The sequence below is a fragment of the Pseudochaenichthys georgianus genome, unplaced genomic scaffold (genome assembly GCF_902827115.2).
Source record: "Pseudochaenichthys georgianus unplaced genomic scaffold, fPseGeo1.2 scaffold_811_arrow_ctg1, whole genome shotgun sequence".
Lineage (NCBI taxonomy): Eukaryota > Metazoa > Chordata > Actinopteri > Perciformes > Channichthyidae > Pseudochaenichthys > Pseudochaenichthys georgianus.
The window spans coordinates 29,302-51,605 of NW_027263359.1; the positions used below are offsets into that span (position 1 = coordinate 29,302).

The 22,304-nt window shown below is 46.4% G+C and overlaps 1 protein-coding gene across 1 annotated transcript; it reads right to left on the minus strand.

Annotated features, from left to right (window-relative positions):
* Nucleotides 1–4: 4 nt before the first annotated feature.
* On the minus strand, nucleotides 5–21,853 carry LOC117444454 (A-kinase anchor protein 12-like). The gene is made up of 4 exons (XM_034080009.2): nucleotides 21,477–21,853; nucleotides 9,589–9,688; nucleotides 2,425–9,421; nucleotides 5–1,438 (listed from the first exon to the last, which is right to left on the minus strand). Exons 1-3 carry the CDS (start codon nucleotides 21,546–21,548, stop codon nucleotides 2,463–2,465), a joined length of 7,131 nt encoding a protein of 2,376 aa, XP_033935900.1. The 5' UTR covers nucleotides 21,549–21,853; the 3' UTR covers nucleotides 5–1,438; nucleotides 2,425–2,462.
* Between the last annotated feature and the right edge of the window lie 451 nt (nucleotides 21,854–22,304).

A 22,304-nucleotide genomic window follows, 5' to 3' on the forward strand; every position in this document is an offset into this window, starting at 1 on the left:
GTCGTTTTGCAGAGTTTCTGTCGACGCGTCAGTTACTCCAATGATTTATATTTTAATTTATTTTGCTCAAGTGCTGTGTGTAGTAAAGGAAGCGATAAAGTGTTTTAAATATGTCCCACTTATTCCCCAGTGTTGAAATGACTTGTTTTGTCAAATATATCTACTGGTATGTGATATAAACTGATTCAAAGCATGACATCTCAATATTTAAAGGGTAACACCTGCATTTTCTGAAATGTTTGCATGAAATAATGAATGATGTAAATATCTGGCCATGATATTACTTTGACTTAAGTAGAATATCTTAAGCTAACTTATGATCACCAAAAGTTTCCATGTCTAAGAAAAAAAAGCAAAACAAGAGGAAGTCGAGATATACAGCAATGGATTTATTCAAATAAAGTCATATTTTATTCATAAAACAGTTGGATGTAAATGTGAACGCTTTATAATGAGGTTTGATTCGTCCCGGATCAGCAGAGAAGTTACACACAGCTGGGAGGTCAAGCTGCCGTCAGAGTTTAAGGCGTGGCTGATTATAATGGCATTCAGTTGTGTAAATAATTAGATATTCAATAGCAAAGCTGTGCCATGCCCTCGTCATGCTCACGGTAGAAATAGTCGAAGATTAAAAAGGATTTGAAAACATTAAAACAGTCATTATGTACAAGATAATATACAGTATGCTGCAGAAATCATGTTTTTAATAGATTTTTAAACTTTTTGAACACAAATGATACATATTTAAGGTGTATATCTACATATACTGACACACTGCTCTGATTTGTCCTGGTACATTTATTAATGTTTTTATTAATACTGAAAGGTGGGGGAGGTAAGAACGGAGAAGCAGCTCGAGTGCGCAGAATCTGAAAATACACAACCGGAACAAATCTGCCCCTTCCTTCAGACTTCCTCTCAGAGCCCCTCCCCCAACACACAGGCACGCGCACGTGACCAATGAGGGCAGAGATCAGTGTGTGCCCAGATGGCAGGCTGACAGGCAGGCAGGCCGTCCAGTTACTTCAGCCGGCTCAGATGATTGGTCGTGCTTTCTACAGCGCCACGGCTTCAAAGCACTTCAGATATTCATTGTTAGACGTTCAGAGCATTCCAAGTGTTTCTGAAGGGAACCACCTCCCCCACCTTTAATGTATTTAAAGCGCTAAAGTGAGACATACATTTATCTGACACATCTGCAAAAACATGATTTATATAATTAGAAAGACAGGGTTAGTAATAAAACTCACTGCGAGCCCCCTGAGCCGAGCACTCTCCTCTGATTAATCACGCTTATGATATTCATATTGATAAAATACTCTTACGTACAAACTTAGATTTTTGGATGTTAATAAAAGCATCAAAATGCAGTTTCCTGTTTCTCTGCCGGTGAAACTCTTCAGAGGCTTTTGAAACGTCGTCTCTTTGATCGTCCAACCTGCAGAGAGAGGGAAGAGGAGGCATTTCAATTCACGTTGACATTGCACTAAACGTAATGCTTTCACAGTCTTACAAGTCTTTTATACTTTTATCAAAATGAGGCCTTTCCTGTCTTTCGTATGTTCCAATGCTCACGGCAAAATGCCAATGCTTTACACTTAAAACATAATAACCATGAAAGCATCATTTCACTTTTGGATTGTGGCCTCAGCAGACCATTTACACCAGGGGTGTCAAACTCAATTTCATCGCGGCCACATTTGCATAAAGGTTGCACTCAAAGGGCCGGTTGTAACTATACAAATATATAATATATATATAAAATAATGTATTATATTACATTATTGCCTCTGAATTGGAATATTATCAGATAGGATAATAACTTAGTAATTAACTCTGAAAGCAGAAGTCCAAGGCAAATAATTGCAAGTCTCTTCAGTGTGCATGTCACAAACGAGATGCATTGTGGGACATGTAGTTTATGGGCATATTATATTATAAACGTATTATATTATTTGCAAGCTCTTGCGGGCCAGATAAAATAAAGTCGCGGCCCGGATTTGGCCCCCGGGCCTTGAGTTTGAGACCCCTGATTTACATGCACACACAACCTACAGCAGGGAGGCACAAAAAGCAATAAAGTATTTCTTATTGTGTATTTTATTAAAGTTGAATGAAATATGCAAAAGCAATGTAGTAATGCCATCCACTGTCGTGCTATGGTTTGACTCGATAGACGACTCGATAGACCGAGAGGAACTTTATGGATCCCAATTTGGGAAATGTTTGCGTTTACTTTATATAAAGGTATATATTGATTGATCTGATATTGAGTCTGATTTGCTGTGTTTGCAGATAAAGGTTTTTTAATTGGATTTGCATGAAAATGAAGAATTACTGATTTTGCTGATTGTGCTTTTCAAGAGTTTAAAAAGTAGAGTAAAAAAACTACAACGGTGTAAATGTTTAAAGAGAGAGGCTCACCTGGTTACTGACGCTGAAGTTAAGCGAAGTCAGTCGCACTACATCGTGGTGACGCTCACAGCTTCGGGGTCAGGACTCTCGGGTGCAACAGCGAAGTCTTCATCACTCTCCACCTCAACTGTTTTGTGCGTTTCCAGATGACGTTCTTCCTCCTCTTCCTCGTCTCCGTTGCAAGGCTCCAGAAATTCCTCCTCCTCTTCACGGGGCACCTCGGTTTCCTCCCGAATGTCTTCCTGCGCATCCACCCACACGTCCTGCTCGTGTTCCTCCTCCTTTGCTTCGACTGGCTCCTCCACTTGTTGGGCGGACGCTACAGAGATGACCGGATGACGTCGGGACACTCCTCTGTTCTCCGTTTGCTTCACAGGTTGCATGGTTTCCGCCGCCGGGACGCTCGAGGTCCCGCTCTCCGGTGCTTTGATGTCTCCCAGCGCTTGGATGTGGATATCCATGAGGACGGGAGGAGTCGTGACGACGGCTCGTTCTGTTGAATCTGAGGCTGTGGCGTGCTCTGTGATTCCTGCTGCCTGAACGGCTCTCTCTTTGATCTGTATCTCGCTCTCATCTCTTCGGATTTGATTCAGAGGTTCCTCCACTGCCTGAACTCCGACCTCCGACACGTCTGGAGCTTGTGAACTCGCTCGTCCGTACCGTATGTTGAGTTTGAATTCAATGGAAACACTTGAAGGAGATTCGATGACGTTACTTGTTGACGAGACGGTCCCAGTGTTGTGTGGGGTAGCTATTCCAGCGTCGCCATGAGTTACAGTCGGACTCTGGATCATTGGAGCTTCCTCGTGAATGATTTGATCCAAGTTGACCTCTTCTACTACAACCCCCGCTGTGCATCTTTCCTGCTCAACTTTCGTTTCCTCCAAATCCTGTTTCTCTTCGATGATGGCGGTGTCCGAACCCTCCGGTTGATTTGGAACAAGATCCTTGGATACTTGTTCAGGCGCAGAGACATCGCTGACACCAGTAGGGGCTTCTTCTTGTCTTTCTCTAAATGTTTCACGATTATCCTCCGTTGCTTCTGGGGCCTCAACTTCCCCTTGAACCACTTCTTTGACAGCTTCTGGCGGATGTACGCCTTCTTGTTCCACCACTGATTCAGGTTCTGGTAAGTTTTCCTGTACGTGTGGAACAACTTCTTCAATGGTCACCTTGAGTTCCTCGTTAGTTAGTTCCTCTTCAATCTCTGGAGTTGCTGAGAAGTCCTCTTCCTTTGTGACTGTTTCATGACAAACATCGATGACTGCCTTGTCTTCTGTGACCCCTACCTCGAGCACTGAGTCCTGGATTGTCTCGGCTGATTTTACATCAACGTCCACCACCTGCACCTGAATTCTGTGATCGTCCTCAGACTCGACAGATGGCACATGCATCATTACCGCCACGCCGCCTCCCTCTACTTTCTCATCTGCTTCATCTTTCAGTAACGGTGTGGAGGTCTCTAACTCATCCTTGAACACTTGCTCCCTTGCCACTTCACTGATCGAGGGTTCAGGGATAGCTGAGGTTTTCTGTTCCAACACATCAGGTATTGCAACTGAGGCATATTTGCATACGACTACTTGCGCCACGACTGCATGCTGAAATGCATTTGTTGTCTCAGTGCCTGGAAGTTCACTTTCTTTTTTCGTCTCAACAGTGGCTTGCACCGCACCGAGCTGCACTGCATGGTTTGGTTCATTGGTGACTTTAGCGGTGTCTTCAGACAGCGCTGCAAGTTGATCGGTTAATACGGTGTTCTCCGGGACCTGAACACTTGTGTCCTCAATAACAAGGGATACGGAAACTGCTGTCAATGTTTGTATCTCGTCTACAACTTCAGGTACGCAGTTTTCCTGCTCAACCACGACATCCTGTGGGATACCTTCTGTGTTCTGATCCTCTGCCGTCTCTAAAGAAGTATCCGGTTGGGCCACAACTTCACTTTCAATCCCATTTGTAACTGAAGCAATGACATGGTCCACGTCTGGTTTTGGAACGCCTTCTATGAATATCTCCTGCTGAGCATTACCTCCCTCAACATCTTCTAGGACCTCCTTCACATCCATTGGTCTTCCTTCATCAGCTTTTATTTCAGTCACTATATCTTCTGAATCAGATGGTAGGACTTCTGGTTCTTGGACAGCTTCCTCTGGTAGTCTTTCTTCCGGCTCAACTCCATGGTCCTGTTTGGGTTCATCTTTATCTGTTTCCACTACTGGAATATCTTCTGAGATAACCTCCTTCACAAACCATTGAGGGCTACCCACCTCTGAATCTGATGCAGGTGTTTCTACAGCTTCTAATACGTCTTGTTGTCCGGCTGTGTTGGAAGTATCCTCACAATCGGCTTCAGTGCGAGGTTCTGTTTCCTCTTTGGCTTCATCTGATATTGTTTTTTGTTCACGGACATCCTCAGATGCTACCTCTTTTTCAATTGGTGGAATGCTACCCACATCTGAATCAGATGTTGCTTCTTCTACAGCTTGCACTTCTTCTGGTTCTTGAATATCTCCCGTTTTGGAAGCCTCCACTGGCTCCGACGTGACAGCTAGGGGAGTCATTGCCTCATCTCTAGGTTCCTCTGTAACGGCTTCTGCTTCCTCTGACACTACTTCCTGTTCCAGTGACACGGGGATACCCACCTCCGAATCTGATCGAGATGCTTGAACAGCTTGTAGTATTTCTTCGTCTTGATCATGTTCAGTTTCCATTGACTCAGTATTGTCTTTATTTAGAGGAATTGTTTCTATGCCGTCTTCCGAACCGAATATGTCTGGTAATACTTCTGGTTCTTCACTTGTTTTGGGAGCATCACCTGGCTGAGCGTCGGCTTCAGAGCCAGCTATTGTTTCCTCTTCAGTTTCACCTGAAACATCCTCGGATATGACCTCTTTTTCAAATGGTAGAAGTCTGCCTGCCTCTGAATCTAATGTGGGTACTTGAACAGCTGGTAATACTACTGCTTCTTGAACATCTTCATCTACTGGCTGAATGCTTGCTTCAGTAGGAGCCTCTAATACTTCTGGTATTTCATTTTTGGTTTTAGGAGAATCCCCTGGCTCCAGGTGGGCTTCAGTGCAAGGTATTGTTTCCTTTCCGGGCTCATCTGTTACTGTTTCTACAGCTGCTACGTCCTCTGATATCGCTTCTTTCTCCAGTGGTAGAAGACTAGCTGCCTCTGAGTGTAATATGGCTGCTTGAACTGCTTCTACTGGATCTGTTTCCAGTTTCTCTGGTGCTAAAACATGTTCAGTTTTGGTATCTTCTACTTCAGATTCTGCTACTGACACGTCCTCTGATGTGACCTCAAGCGACTGAACGCTGACCTCTGCTGAATCTGATGCTGGCGCCTCAACATCGTCCAATGCTGCTGGTTCTTGAACATGTTGAGTTGTGGAAGGAACCGCAGGCTCCAGGTTGGCTTCAGTGCAAGGTAGTGTCTCCTCGTTGGCTTCATGTATAACTTTCTGTGGTTCGGGAACATCCTCTGATATGATGACGTTCTCAAGCAACTGAACACTGACCTCTGGCGGTTCGAATGTAGGTGCTTGAGCGACCTCTAATGCTTCTGGTGTTTCATCATTGGTTTCGGGAGCATCCACTGGCTCAAGATTGTCTCCAGTGCAAGGTATTATTTCCGCTTTGGGTTCCTCTGTAGCTGCTTCCACTGCTGAAATATCCCCTGGTATTTCCTCATGTTCAAGAGGAAGCAGACTAGCTACCTCTGAAGCTTCTTCAACTGTTCTGGAAGCCTCAACTTGCTCAACATTGCCTTCGGTCAGAGGTAACAAATCCTCTTTAGGTTCTTCTGGCTCAACACTGACTTCAGCGAGACGCCCTTCTGTCTGCTTGAGTTGATCTGTAACGGGTTCGGCTTCAGGAAGGTCCTCTGACTGAACTTCCTCTGTTGGTGATTGGTCACTGCCCTCCTCTGAAACCAATAGGGAGGGTTGCAGAGCTTCTGATGCTTCCTGTTCTTGAACATGTTCAGGTCTGGCAGCATCTGTTTCTACTTCATCTTCCTTCTCTGGCTCATCGTTGACCTCAGTAAGGGCCAATGATTCCTCTTCGTGTGCATGTGTTTCTGCTGCTCGTGTGTCTTCTGATATAATGTCCTCTTCAGGGGCTTGAACACGACCCTCCTCTGGATCCAACGCCTGCTTCTCCTGGGCCTCTCCTGGTGGTTCATCTGTATCCTCCACCTGAATTAGATCAGTGACATTGTGAGTAAGATATTCCTTTTGTGTCAGAGACGGGACGTCCTGCTGCATCGCCTCGTCCCTGGTTCCCTCAGCTTCTGTTCCAGCTGCTACTTGAGGGTCATTCCTTGGGGCCTCTGTTTCAGCTAGAGAGCCTTCCTCCAGCACCATGTCTGCACCTGGAGGGAATGTATCTGTAGAAGCAGCTGATAGGCATTCCCCCAGCTGGTAGATCTCATCAATACTTTCTAGTTCTTTAAGGCTTTGCTCCGGATGTGTAACATCGACCTCATGGACATCATCCAAAGCAATGTCAGCGGTCTCAAAGTGCTCCGTATGAACTTCAGATACCATCTCTGTGGAAACAGAGTCCTTGACTTCAGATATGCTCTCTGCTTGGGCGCTAGCTGTAAGTTTGTCTACTGCTTCTAGTTCTTCTACATCTAGATCTGGGTTACTGTCAGTTGCATCTAAGCCTTTGTGTATTTCAAGAACTGTCTGCCCTTTCTTTACAATTGTGTCCATTATTTGATGCGAGACGGAAACGACCAGTCTCTCAGATCTAACATCATCTGAACAAACTGGAACTTCCTCTGGGCTAATCAAAATGGTTTCAACAACCTGATACAGAAGGGCATCTGTTTCCTTCACGACATATTCGGCTGGAACTGGTGTCGTGTTGCCAGATGTGTTCGAAGACTCTGAAGATAACTGGGAGACTGCAGAGATCATCTCAGTCTCATCCTCCTGGGCGATGTCCAAAGGCTCTGGTGCAGTAAAGGCCTCGGATGTGATCTCTATCAGGTCCTCTGCGATAGTGTCGTCTCTAGCTGCGTCCTCTGTGACAGAAGCCGCGGTGGCCTCCTCTGCGATGTCACTGAGCTGCGGTTTACTGAGTGATTCTGTATCATCAGAGTCTTCACTTGCAGCAGGGCTGGAAGGCGCCTTGCTCTCTGAAGCATCCTCCTTGTCTTGGGCTTGCAGACAGACCCCCTGTAGGACTGGCTCGGCCTTCTGATCCAGGAGGCCTCGCTGGACTTCATGGTCTGCGTCCTTGGGAGTACGCCTCTCTACGTCTGCCTGTGTTTCTATTTGAACGGCTGTCTCAACTATATCAAACTCAGACAAAGGAACAATAGCTGGTGTTTCCGAGTCTTCATCTTCTGAAGCGACGTCCTTATCCGCCTCGTCTGAAGACACTTGGTCTGGCTTTTCGGCAGACTTTCCCTTCTTTCTGCCCGGTAGAAGTTTCCTTATTGAGAAGGAGGACTCATCTTGAGTAGACTCACTATCAGATTGCACTCCGTCTTTGCTCTCGTCTTCATCCTTTGATTTCCTTTTCGGGGTGACAAGTCTTTTCAACGACTTCCATGTGGACCCTGCATCCGCCTCTGAAGGACTCACACTGTCCTCGTGAGAGCTTTCGAGCCCTGACTCTGCCCCGCCTTTCGATCCAGTGTCTTGCTTGTTTTTATCGTTATTGTTTTGAGGTGTTTCCTCCTCCGAGTCGGATGTTTTACGGCTTCTTCTCCTCCCAGATCCACACAACACAGATTCCCATGAAACAGAAGAGTCCTTTCGTGTGTTGCCTTCGTCTGTGCTGTGATCTGATGTTTGCCCTCCTTCGCCTGCCTTTGAGTCTTCGGCTAAACATTTGATCTGAGTCTCTTCGTTACTAATCGACGGTCTCTTCCTGAGCTTCTTGGGAGTCATCAGTTTTTTGAAGGAAGCCCATGCACCTTCCTCCTCTTCTGCAGACGAGTGTGCACTCACTTCTCCTTTCTGATAGTCATCCGACTCAGTCGATGATAGGACTTTCTCAGAAACATGTTCTCCAGAGTCAGACGTCCTTGCGTCACTGGACCTCCTGCTCCTTTGCTTTCTGGGTAGTTTATTGAAACTACCTGGAAACAGCCTTTTCAGAGGACTTGCTGGAACCTTTTCCTTCTCTTGAGAACTCAGGATGTCAGGCTCAGTGACGACGACGCTCAGAGGGTCTGGGATCTGAGCTGCAGGCGTCTTACCCCCTTCCAGTTCTTTCAGTTCCGTCTCAACTGCAGCTGCTTCAACATCATCACGAATGTCCTCTCTATCCTGGTGTTGGTCCTGTTCAGTTTGTTCTGCCGTCTCTACAACCTCCTTCTTCCCCAGGTCCTCCAGTTCTTTGTCAGCTGTCTCCTCTTCTGGAAGCTTCTTTTTCTTTCGTAGTCCAGAAAAGATTCCAGTAGTGAAAAATCTTTTCATTGGAGACACGACCTCCGCCTCTTCAGGACCGGAAGGAGATTCTGGTTCTTCTTCAGGCGTGGCTTCGTGCTGTGAATCTTCTTCTACAGGCATTTCTGCATCTACATAATCAGACTCAGCTTCCTCTTTGGTTTCTGGTGTCTCCTCCTCCGCATTCTGTGGAGCGTCCTCCGGTGAGACGTCAGTCAGGGTAGGACATGTTGTTGAATCATTGTCATACGTCTCCTGAGCCATCTTCAGATCAGTCTTTTCTTCACGATTCTCACTTGTGGTTTCCTTGGTTGTTTCTCCAATGTCTTCTGGTCTGTTCGGGTCTTCCTTGTCGGTGTCATCTGATGCTACGTCACCTGAGCCACTCTTTACCGTCAGCTTCAAACCAATGGTGCTGAAGAACCTCCTGAAACCTTCATTGATGTCATTCTGCTTTGCATCCATTTCTATCACTTCCAGAGGTTCTTGTTCGTCAGCTTCATTAAGCGATTCCTTCTCACTTATTTCAACATCTTCTTCTTTGAGTGGCTTTTCTGTTCCTGAATCATCCTTCTCTGCTGACAGGAAAGCTAAACCAGGAAAGAGATTAAATATTAAAGTACTTGGATGCAAAGAACTGTACGAGACTGATGACTGAGATGAAACTCTATCAGCTGTAAACAAATACTAATGCATCTGTTAAAATGCTGCTGACGGTGCCCATCGTAATGTGCAGCAGTAGTAAAAGAGAACCTACCGTCTGCACGACCCTGCTCCTCACAGAGACCATTCACTTCGGCTATCGAGCTTTCTGCTTTCCCACTGACCTCGGAGACCTGCCCGATGTTTATGAGAGGCTGAAACAAAGCACAAAGAATTCATTCAGTGCATCCTCGCTTTTCTGGGAAAGATAATATTGTAAAGCAGCGAGAAAGTCTCTCTTTAGGCAGTAAATAATAATACATGAGACTTGTACAGCGCTTTTCAGGAAACTCAAAGACGCGAGACAGAGAATTTAAAAAAACAACAAAAAAAGAAAACAAAGAAAAGAGAAAAACAAAACAGAAAAGGTAAAGGTTTGACATATACTTGTTTGTAAAAGTAGTTTCTCTGGTTTCCCTTTAAAGTAGTGATGTCTTGAGAACTGGTCCTTGAGACCCATGGACTGGTTCCTTTTACTTTACACGTCACTTGTTAGACGCTTTTTTTTTGCGCACAATTTCGGAGCGCACAATTTCGGAGCAACCGCCACGACGACTCAGAAGGTGCCCTTTTTTTTTCTCTTGAGCACCTGCCCCTATAAATGTCTGTGCACGCCACTGGTTCCTTTTACTTTACACTACACGTCACTTGTTAGACGCTTTTATCCAAAGCGACTCACACACTCGATACTGAGGACACCCCCACAGGAGCACTTTGGCTGAAGCGTCTCGGGGACACAGCGACATGCTGACTGCAGCGGGGTTTGAACCTGCTATCTTCTGATTCGAAGATCAGCGCATTGACCCAGTGCGCCACACGCCTCCCTGTACTTTGAGGTATTGAGACTAGAATAAAAGCGCAAAATGTACATTTGCTCTTCTGGAAAATATGATATTGCAAAGATGCTAGAAAGTCTCTCTTCAGGCAGGAGTTTCTGAAGCTCTGGGTTCAGCTCAAAGTGGCGATGTCACGAGAACGAGTCATTGTTTCTTTTAGGTATCGAGAGTACGAGAATAGCGTGCGATGCACCTCTGCTTGTGGAAGATATACAACGTATGGAAGCTAGGATATCAAACATCTCTCTTTTTAGGCAGTTGTGTTTTGCATTTCCTAGTTCGTAAAAGTAGTTTCTGAAGCTCTGGTCTCAGCTCAAAGTAGGGATGCCACGAGGATCGATACGGGAACCAAAGCACTCGTTAGTTTAGGAACCGAGGGACTCGAGGCCAGTGTGGCTGTACCGAAGTCATGTAACGCATTACTAATGACATTTGGTTAATTTGGTTAACCCGTTACAATCCTCAGCAGTTCCAACACATCTTAACCCGAAATGAAACGGTGTTTTGTTTTTTCAGAGACATTCCGACACCGGAGACAAATTGTGCGGAAGATTAGTAAACCCTTCAGGCTGATTCTGATCTGGTTCCCTGGTCCTGGTTCCTTGGTCCTGGTTCCCTGGTCCTGGTTCCTTGGTCCTGGTTCCCTGGTCCTGGTTCCTTGGTCCTGGTTCCCTGGTCCTGGTTCCCTGGTCCTGGTTCCTTGGTCCTGGTTCCCTGGTCCTGGTTCCTTGGTCCTGGTTCCCTGGTCCTGGTTCCTTGGTCCTGGTTCTCTGGTCCTGGTTCCCTGGTCCTGGTTCCTTGGTCCTGGTTCCTTGGTCCTGGTTCCCTGGTCCTGGTTCCCTGGTTCCTTGGTCCTGGTTCCCTGGTCCTGGTTCCCTGGTCCTGGTTCCTTGGTCCTGGTTCCTTGGTCCTGGTTCCCTGGTCCTGGTTCCTTGGTCCTGGTTCCTTGGTCCTGGTTCCCTGGTCCTCCTGTCGGGTGCTCTTTCCCCCATAAGGCCCGCCTCGCTGCACATGACCTCGCTGCACATGACCTCGCTGCACATGACCTCGCTGCACATGGCCCCGCTGCACATGACCCCGCTGCACATGACCTCGCTGCACATGGCCTCGCTGCACATGACCTCGCTGCACATGGCCCCGCTGCACATGACCTCGCTGCACGGCCATATACTAAACACTACAGAGCCCATTCCGTGTCCTGTTGGTGTTCACTTCCTGTCTGACGTCCAGCGCTCCGTCTTTTAACCTCTAGTGAAGACGAGGAGCCCGTTCAGCCACAGACTCATCCCTCCACCACAACGCACCGAGCGCCTCGGACAGTCCTCTGCGCCTGTGGCCATCAGGCGGCAACAAGGGGTTAACGATGAAAAAGAAATCAAATTAAATCACTGGTCGTAAATATACACTGTTTCCACGACCCATGCTAACTTGTCACTTTAACTTATTCTGCACTTTATAACTTAGATGATGACCAAATATGTAAATATGCTGACAGTTATTCTACTCTTATTTTTATTTATCTCCTATTTTTATAGTCTTTTATTATTATTATCATTATTTCCTTGATTTTAAGTTATTTATTTTAGATGTTATTGATCTGTGTGAATCTTTGCTGTACTGTTTTTGTTCACGCTTAACTGTGGCTGCTTCGTACGACTGAATCTCCCCTCGGGGATTAATAAAGGTTCATCTCATCTTATCTTTTCTCTTTCTGGATCCTCCTTAGCATCCTTCATTGGAGTCCTTGACAGTGGTCTGTACTGCTGGATTAACAACGTGTCACGTGTTAAGAAGTTACAATCAGAATGGAGTATTCGACTAACCCGTGTACAAGTAGTTAGTCGCCTTAAGGGCCAGCTGTTATGCTACACCACATCGCCCTTCGCTGGATGCATACTGATCTGCACTAAACCACATGTTAGCATTTAAAACACCGAGCCATTCTTTTGCGGTTATTTTGGTGAAAGTAACTCAAAAGTAACTAAAGTAGTAACTCATTACATTTCAGAGACAGCAATAAGTAATATGTACTGCATTACATTTTGGCCCAACACTGCTCGAGACTAACAATACCCTTTTTTCTATCTGCTAACGTTAGCTTTAGCCTTCGTTTTCTAATAGTTTTTTTCATAGGCTATAAACAGAGGTGGTATCAGATCTAGTACTTGAGTAAAAGTAGAAGTACTCAGATCTAGTACTTGAGTAAAAGTAGAAGTACTCAGATCTAGTACTTGAGTAAAAGTAGAAGTACTCAGATCTAGTACTTGAGTAAAAGTAGAAGTACTCAGATGTTGTACTTGAGTAAAAGTAGAAGTACTCAGATCTAGTACTTGAGTAAAAGTAGAAGTACTCAGATGTTGTACTTGAGTAAAAGTAGAAGTACTCAGATCTAGTACTTGAGTAAAAGTAGAAGTACTCAGATCTAGTACTTGAGTAAAAGTAGAAGTACTCAGATGTTGTACTTGAGTAAAAGTAGAAGTACTCAGATCTAGTACTTGAGTAAAAGTAGAAGTACTCAGATCTTGTACTTAATAAAAGTAGAAGTACTCAGATCTTGTACTTGAGTAAAATTAGAAGTACTCAGATCTTGTACTTGAGTAAAAGTACTCAGATCTTGTACTTGAGTAAAAGTAGAAGTACTCAGATCTTGTACTTGAGTTAAAGTAGAAGTACTCAGATCTTGTACTTGAGTAAAAGTAGAAGTACTCAGATCTTGCACTTGAGTAAAAGTAGAAGTACTCAGATCTTGTACTTGAGTAAAAGTAGAAGTACTCAGACCTTGCACTTGAGTAAAAGTAGAAGTACTCAGATCTTGTACTTGAGTAAAATTAGAAGTACTCAGATCTTGTACTTGAGTAAAAGTAGAAGTACTCAGATCTTGTACTTGAGTAAAAGTAAAAGTACTCAGGTCTTGTTCTTGAGTAAAAGTAGAAGTACTCAGATCTTGTACTTGAGTAAAAGTACTCAGATCTTGTTCTTGAGTAAAAGTAGAAGTACTCAGGTCTTGTTCTTGAATAAAAGTAGAAGTACTCAGATCTTGTACTTGAGTAAAAGTAGAAGTACTCAGATCTTGTACTTGAGTAAAAGTAGAAGTACCAGAGTGTAGGAATACTCTGTTACAGTAAAAGTTCTGCATTCAAAATGTTCCTCAAGTGAAAGTAGAAAAGTATTATAAAAATACTAAGAGACATGAAAATACATTTTCAAAATGCTCAACAGTGCTGCCAAAATTATAACCTGACTGCTACACAATTAAAATAAATGCTTTTATATATTTCTATTAGATGTAACTCTTTGGCGTTTCTGTTCTTAGTACCAGCTGCTTTAGTTGTTCTGACTGCTAACATCCTGTTATTCCTAATTTTAAAGCCGATATTCCGTGGGGTCGTGGGGCTCGGATCCTTGTCACCTTTTTCATACCTGATGAGTTTGCATCCCTGACTACAGTTGCTTTAGCGTGTAGAAGCTAGTAAGCCTACTATTTGATTTGTTTTAGATAGGCATCTGCATCAGACAGCATATGGTTATTGGAATAAATATATATGCAATTACGACATACAAGATGTGCCTTTAATAAATCTCACACTACTAAGGCAGCCGGCGGTTCCACCAGGGGCGTCAATCCCGGAGGGGGGGGGGGGGGGGTTTCGTCCCCCCCTAGCTTCAGATTGGACCCCCCTAAGTCATTTAGAATAATAAAAATAAATGTTAAAATAATTAACTTTTTGATAATAAATCAGTAAAATCAGTCGAAAATAAGAATTAAATAACCTAACCCTAACCCCGAAATAAAGTAACCAAAAACCGAAAAGAAACTAACAAAATCCGCCATTATCCGGCAAATTTTTGCGCACAATTTCAGAGCGCACAATTTCGGAGCAACCGCCACAGAAGGTGCCCTTTTTTTTTCTCTTGAGCACCTGCCCCTATAAATGTCTGTGCACGCCACTGGTTCCTTTTACTTTACACTACATGTCACTTGTTAGACGCTTTTATCCAAAGCGACTCACACACTCGATACTGAGGACACCCCCACAGGAGCACTTTGGCTGAAGCGTCTCGGGGACACAGCGACATGCTGACTGCAGCGGGGTTTGAACCTGCTATCTTCTGATTCGAAGATCAGCGCATTGACCCACTGCGCCACACGCCTCCCTGTACTTTGAGGTATTGAGACTAGAATAAAAGCGCAAAATGTACATTTGCTCTTCTGGAAAATATGATATTGCAAAGATGCTAGAAAGTCTCTCTTCAGGCAGGAGTTTCTGAAGCTCTGGGTTCAGCTCAAAGTGGCGATGTCACGAGAACGAGTCATTGTTTCTTTTAGGTATCGAGAGTACGAGAATAGCGTGCGATGCACCTCTGCTTGTGGAAGATATACAACGTATGGAAGCTAGGATATCAAACATCTCTCTTTTTAGGCAGTTGTGTTTTGCATTTCCTAGTTCGTAAAAGTAGTTTCTGAAGCTCTGGTCTCAGCTCAAAGTAGGGATGCCACGAGGATCGATACGGGAACCAAAGCACTCGTTAGTTTAGGAACCGAGGGACTCGAGGCCAGTGTGGCTGTACCGAAGTCATGTAACGCATTACTAATGACATTTGGTTAATTTGGTTAACCCGTTACAATCCTCAGCAGTTCCAACACATCTTAACCCGAAATGAAACGGTGTTTTGTTTTTTCAGAGACATTCCGACACCGGAGACAAATTGTGCGGAAGATTAGTAAACCCTTCAGGCTGATTCTGATCTGGTTCCCTGGTCCTGGTTCCTTGGTCCTGGTTCCCTGGTCCTGGTTCCCTGGTCCTGGTTCCTTGGTCCTGGTTCCCTGGTCCTGGTTCCTTGGTCCTGGTTCTCTGGTCCTGGTTCCCTGGTCCTGGTTCCTTGGTCCTGGTTCCTTGGTCCTGGTTCCCTGGTCCTGGTTCCCTGGTCCTGGTTCCTTGGTCCTGGTTCCTTGGTCCTGGTTCTCTGGTCCTGGTTCTCTGGTCCTGGTTCCCTGGTCCTGGTTCCTTGGTCCTGGTTCCCTGGTCCTGGTTCCCTGGTTCCTTGGTCCTGGTTCCCTGGTCCTGGTTCCCTGGTCCTGGTTCCTTGGTCCTGGTTCCTTGGTCCTGGTTCCCTGGTCCTGGTTCCTTGGTCCTGGTTCCTTGGTCCTGGTTCCCTGGTCCTCCTGTCGGGTGCTCTTTCCCCCATAAGGCCCGCCTCGCTGCACATGACCTCGCTGCACATGACCTCGCTGCACATGACCCCGCTGCACATGGCCTCGCTGCACATGGCCCCGCTGCACATGACCCCGCTGCACATGACCTCGCTGCACATGGCCCCGCTGCACATGACCCCGCTGCACATGACCTCGCTGCACATGGCCTCGCTGCACATGACCTCGCTGCACATGGCCTCGCTGCACATGACCTCGCTGCACATGGCCCCGCTGCACATGACCTCGCTGCACATGACCTCGCTGCACGGCCATATACTAAACACTACAGAGCCCATTCCGTGTCCTGTTGGTGTTCACTTCCTGTCTGACGTCCAGCGCTCCGTCTTTTAACCTCTAGTGAAGACGAGGAGCCCGTTCAGCCACAGACTCATCCCTCCACCACAACGCACCGAGCGCCTCGGACAGCCCTCTGTGCCTGTGGCCATCAGGCGGCAACAAGGGGTTAACGATGAAAAAGAAATCAAATTAAATCACTGGTCGTAAATATACACTGTTTCCACGACCCATGCTAACTTGTCACTTTAACTTATTCTGCACTTTATAACTTAGATGATGACCAAATATGTAAATATGCTGACAGTTATTCTACTCTTATTTTTATTTATCTCCTATTTTTATAGTCTTTTATTATTATTATCATTATTTCCTTGATTTTAAGTTATTTATTTTAGATGTTATTGATCTGTGTGAATCTTTGCTGTACTGTTTTTGTTCACGCTTAACTGTGGCTGCTTCGTACGACTGAATCTCCCCTCGGGATTAATAAAGGTTCATCTCATCTTATCTTTTCTCTTTCTGGATCCTCCTTAGCATCCTTCATTGGAGTCCTTGACAGCGGTCTGTATTATCAACTTGTCACATGTTAAGAAGTTACAATCAGAATGGAGTATTCGACTAACCCGTGTACAAGTAGTTAGTCGCCTTAAGGGCCAGCTGTTATGCTACACCACATCGCCCTTCGCTGGATGCATACTGATCTGCACTAAACCACATGTTAGCATTTAAAACACCGAGCCATTCTTTTGCGGTTATTTTGGTGAAAGTAACTCAAAAGTAACTAAAGTAGTAACTCATTACATTTCAGAGACAGCAATAAGTAATATGTACTGCATTACATTTTGGCCCAACACTGCTCGAGACTAACAATACCCTTTTTTCTATCTGCTAACGTTAGCTTTAGCCTTCGTTTTCTAATAGTTTTTTTCATAGGCTATAAACAGAGGTGGTATCAGATCTAGTACTTGAGTAAAAGTAGAAGTACTCAGATCTAGTACTTGAGTAAAAGTAGAAGTACTCAGATGTTGTACTTGAGTAAAAGTAGAAGTACTCAGATCTAGTACTTGAGTAAAAGTAGAAGTACTCAGATCTAGTACTTGAGTAAAAGTAGAAGTACTCAGATGTTGTACTTGAGTAAAAGTAGAAGTACTCAGATCTAGTACTTGAGTAAAAGTAGAAGTACTCAGATCTTGTACTTAATAAAAGTAGAAGTACTCAGATCTTGTACTTGAGTTAAAGTAGAAGTACTCAGATCTTGTACTTGAGTAAAAGTAGAAGTACTCAGATCTTGCACTTGAGTAAAAGTAGAAGTACTCAGATCTTGTACTTGAGTAAAAGTAGAAGTACTCAGACCTTGCACTTGAGTAAAAGTAGAAGTACTCAGATCTTGTACTTGAGTAAAATTAGAAGTACTCAGATCTTGTACTTGAGTAAAAGTAGAAGTACTCAGATCTTGTACTTGAGTAAAAGTACTCAGATCTTGTACTTGAGTAAAAGTAGAAGTACTCAGATCTTGTACTTGAGTAAAATTAGAAGTACTCAGATCTTGTACTTGAGTAGAAGTACTCAGATCTTGTACTTGAGTAAAAGTACTCAGATCTTGTACTTGAGTAAAAGTAGAAGTACTCAGATCTTGTACTTGAGTAAAAGTAGAAGTACTCAGACCTTGCACTTGAGTAAAAGTAGAAGTACTCAGATCTTGTACTTGAGTAAAAGTAGAAGTACTCAGATCTAGTACTTGAGTAAAAGTAGAAGTACTCAGATCTTGTACTTAATAAAAGTAGAAGTACTCAGATCTTGTACTTGAGTAAAATTAGAAGTACTCAGATCTTGTACTTGAGTAAAAGTACTCAGATCTTGTACTTGAGTAAAAGTAGAAGTACTCAGATCTTGTACTTGAGTAAAAGTAGAAGTACTCAGACCTTGCACTTGAGTAAAAGTAGAAGTACTCAGATCTTGTACTTGAGTAAAATTAGAAGTACTCAGATCTTGTACTTGAGTAAAAGTAGAAGTACTCAGATCTTGTACTTGAGTAAAAGTACTCAGATCTTGTACTTGAGTAAAAGTAGAAGTACTCAGATCTTGTACTTGAGTAAAAGTAGAAGTACTCAGATCTTGTACTTGAGTAAAATTAGAAGTACTCAGATCTTGTACTTGAGTAAAAGTACTCAGATCTTGTACTTGAGTAAAAGTAGAAGTACTCAGATCTTGTACTTGAGTAAAAGTAAAAGTACTCAGGTCTTGTTCTTGAGTAAAAGTAGAAGTACTCAGATCTTGTACTTGAGTAAAAGTACTCAGATCTAGTACTTGAGTAAAAGTAGAAGTACTCAGATCTTGTACTTAATACAAGTAGAAGTACTCAGATCTTGTTCTTGAGTAAAAGTAGAAGTACTCAGATCTTGTACTTGAGTAAAAGTAGAAGTACTCAGATCTTGTACTTGAGTAAAAGTAGAAGTACTCAGATCTTGTACTTGAGTAAAAGTAGAAGTACTCAGATCTTGTACTTGAGTAAAAGTAGAAGTACTCAGATCTTGTACTTGAGTAAAAGTAGAAGTACCAGAGATCAACAGAAACGGTTAGAAACCAGTTCTGGGCGATCTTCTAAATGCAACCTGTTTTCCAGCCTGACATTGGAACGTGGAACATGTGTCTGTAATGTGAGAGCGAGTCGACGTGTGGCCCCTGACGGCGTGGTGTCCTGGGAGGAACCAGATACATCCGGTCGTCTGAAAGGGACAGTTGTATTACATCGATATCAGGGAAGTGCTTTCTTAAAGCAGCTCGTAATTCATCATTAAAACAACTGAAGCAATCAAAACAGATATTCAGATGGATATCCAGTCCTTCCTTCACGAGCCTTGAACCCCCCCTCACACCCGTACCCGTGTGATCGAGCTGGTCTGTGAATACCTAAGTGTATCGTGAGTATTTCCTCACGGGAAGACGGAGCCTAATCCTCACCATGTGAACTCCCGTGAAACAAAAATGTTCAATCTTGGATTAACTGCGGCTGCAAAGTCCGATTCTGAGTCTCACGGGAATTAACCCTCAATGATCCGGTTCTGATCCAGATTAGTCTGAGCAGCGAACACAGAGCTCTGCTGATACCGGCTGAGGCCGCGTTGGACATCGATACGGAAGATTAGTCGTCGCCATCGTGTGTGACATGTTTTCAGAGATAACCAGTGGGACGCGAAGCATCCTCGTGAGTTCCTGCAGCCTCCGAAGCAGAATCAAATCAAGGCTTGTTCCCGGAATAGACGCTTGAAGCGACTTCGTGCTGGAGATTAAAGTGCGTGATGTGATTATGAGGCCGCGAGCTTTCCATTTGGAACGCACGCACCTCGCCCGGCTCTGATCCGAGAACAGGCTGCACTTTGTCTCCGTCTGCAGCCGGTGGGTTTCAGGGGGACGCCGCAACGTGGAGACGCTGCACGATGATGAGATGATAAGATGCCACCCGGTCCCCTCCCTGCCACCTGGTCCCCTCACTGCCACCCGGTCCCCTCACTGCCACCCGGTCCCCTCACTGCCACCCGGTCCCCTCACTGCCACCCGGTCCTCTCACTGCCACCTGGTCCCCTCACTGCCACCCGGTCCCCTCACTGCCACCCGGTCCCCTCACTGCCACCCGGTCCCCTCACTGCCACCTGGTCCCCTCACTGCCACCTGGTCCTCTCACTGCCACCTGGTCCCCTCACTGCCACCTGGTCCTCTCACTGCCACCCGGTCCCCTCACTGCCACCCGGTCCCCTCACTGCCACCCGGTCCTCTCACTGCCACCTGGTCCCCTCACTGCCACCTGGTCCCCTCACTGCCACCTGGTCCCCTCACTGCCACCTGGTCCCCTCACTGCCACCTGGTCCTCTCACTGCCACCCGGTCCTCTCACTGCCACCCGGTCCTCTCACTGCCACCCGGTCCTCTCACTGCCACCCGGTCCTCTCACTGCCACCCGGTCCTCTCACTGCCACCCGGTCCTCTCACTGCCACCCGGTCCTCTCACTGCCACCCGGTCCTCTCACTGCCACCTGGTCCCCTCACTGCCACCTGGTCCCCTCACTGCCACCTGGTCCCCTCACTGCCACCTGGTCCCCTCACTGCCACCCGGTCCTCTCACTGCCACCTGGTCCTCTCACTGCCACCTGGTCCCCTCCCTGCCACCCGGTCCCCTCCCTGCCACCCGGTCCCCTCACTGCCACCTGGTCCTCTCACTGCCACCTGGTCCCCTCCCTGCCACCTGGTCCTCTCACTGCCACCTGGTCCCCTCACTGCCACCCGGTCCCCTCACTGCCACCCGGTCCCCTCACTGCCACCCGGTCCCCTCACTGCCACCTGGTCCCCTCACTGCCACCCGGTCCCCTCACTGCCACCCGGTCCCCTCACTGGAGGTATGTTGGAACCAAAGCTCTGGAACACGCGGCGTGTGAGCGTGAAGCCTGCTGCTTCCTAATCGTGTTATCGCCCGACTCAACGGGGCAAGTGCTGCGAAATCACTATCTCGTGTTCTCGTGTTCTCCCAGCACATTCCGGCTGCTTCCCTCCTCTCAGCGCCGTCTGTCTGACTTCCTGCTCTCATGGGATCTGCTGCTCTGACTTCCTGCTCTCATGGGATCTGCTGCTCTGACTTCCTGCTCTCATGGGATCTGCTGCTCTGACTTCCTGCTCTCACGTGATCTGCTGCTCTGACTTCCTGCTCTCACGTGATCTGCTGCTCTGACTTCCTGCTCTCATGGGATCTGCTGCAGAGCAACACGTCGATGAGAGAGGGACCCCAGGCCTCCCAGGTCCCTCAGAGGAGAGGTCTTCTCTCGGCACACTTTGCCCTCTGCATCAATGAAGCCATGAAGAGAGGTTCAAACTCACGTAGGAAAGTCAGGAAAGCAGAGCTCCTTCAATTCCACAGAATAAGAGTCAGCTACTTTTAGAAAGAGCCTCTGGTGCTCGATGCACCCACACATGCACTTAGTCTGAACACATCTCAGGCTAATGCATGTGTTGGCAGCGGCTCCGTCCCGCTGGCAGCAGCAGCACCGGCCTCAGCAGCAGCCTCGGCAGCAGCCTCAGCAGCCTCGGCAGCAGCCTCAGAAGCAGCCTCGGCAGCAGCCTCAGAAGCAGCCTCGGCAGCAGCCTCAGCAGCCTCGGCAGCAGCCTCAGCCTCAGCAGCACCCTCAGCAGCAGCAGCCTCAGCAGCAGCCTCAGAAGCAGCCTCAGCAGCACCCTCAGCCTCAGCAGCAGCCTCAGCAGCAGCCTCAGCAGCCTCTCTGCCTCTAGCAGCTTTAACACATGCTGAACATCACAGATAGAAGAGAGTGAAGTTGCTCCGCGGCAGCACAGCAGAGCAGTGAGTGATGGTCAGATATCTATCAGGATGTTACTCACGCGGCGCGGAGTGATATGAGTATGTGTTGAAGTGTGTAGGCACCACGGCTAAGGACCTCTTAGGTAAACAAAGTTGTCTCATAGAAGGGTCTACGGGAACCTTCTTCCACTCCACGACACGCGCTCATTAGCATCACGGACTGTTCTCACAGACCTCGCGCTCTGAGCAGATGCACGCGGCGGTGAGGGTGCTCCGCAGCAGCACACAGTGTGTCAGTGAGTGATGATCAGATACCTTGTCTCCAGTGTCCTGCTCATCGTCCCGCGCGTCCCCGCTCCGCTCCTCCGCAGACTGCGCGTCGCCCATGCCGCAGCAGCCCGTCGCTGTCCGGTAATGGAATTATCCCAAAAGGTAGCAGCGGAGGGAAAGCTAGGTCCTGTGTCTGCCGCGGAGGGAGAGAAGCTCTGACATGCAGCCAGGGAGGTGGCAAAGTGTGTATTAGAGCGACACCCCCCTGCAGGATCACATGGAGCCTCTGAGACGGCTGGCCCGGCCCGGCGCGGCGCGGCCCGCCTCCTGATGCATCAACAACAGAAGAAAAAAGAAACCTGCAGAGGAACCCGTCCTGGGATGGCTGAGGTGTTGCTGAGACTCTGTCACAGCAGCGCGTGCTCAGGGTGAGCAGTGTGATACATACTATTATTAACAACGTGCTATGACGTGTCTACCGTTAAGATCTACATTCTCCGTGAGCCCGCGTGCTCCCCGCAGAGAGGCTCGCGCTCTGCTCTGTGGGTTCAGCTGTGTTAAGTGTTCCGTCTTTCTGATCAATAAAGTTTTATCCTATCTTCATCATGCTGCTGGACCGACAGTTTGACGTCTCTATATGTTTCTAGTTACACACTGTCAACTATTACCGTGATTTCACAGTATCTAGCTGCATCATATTTTACAATCAAAGACGGAGATCCACGAAACTCGGAGCCAGTAATTACTGACATTTACAGCCAAACATTTCACAGTTCTGGTTTTAATGATTATACTTTCATTATTTTACTCCTGTGTTCTTCTATAGTGTTCCCTGGTCAGCTCTTTGCGCTGAGGCTGCTTCACAGGATGCTT

Coding starts and splice junctions, on each gene's coding strand:
- LOC117444454 (XM_034080009.2), bottom strand. CDS start 21,548: ATGGGCGACGCGCAGTCTGCGGAGGAGCGGAGCGGGGACGCGCGGGAC. Junction 9,689..21,476: donor AGCAGGACACTGGAGACAAG/GTATCTGATCAT, acceptor GCTTTGTTTCAG/CCTCTCATAAACATCGGGCA. Junction 9,422..9,588: donor GGAGCAGGGTCGTGCAGACG/GTAGGTTCTCTT, acceptor TTCCTGGTTTAG/CTTTCCTGTCAGCAGAGAAG.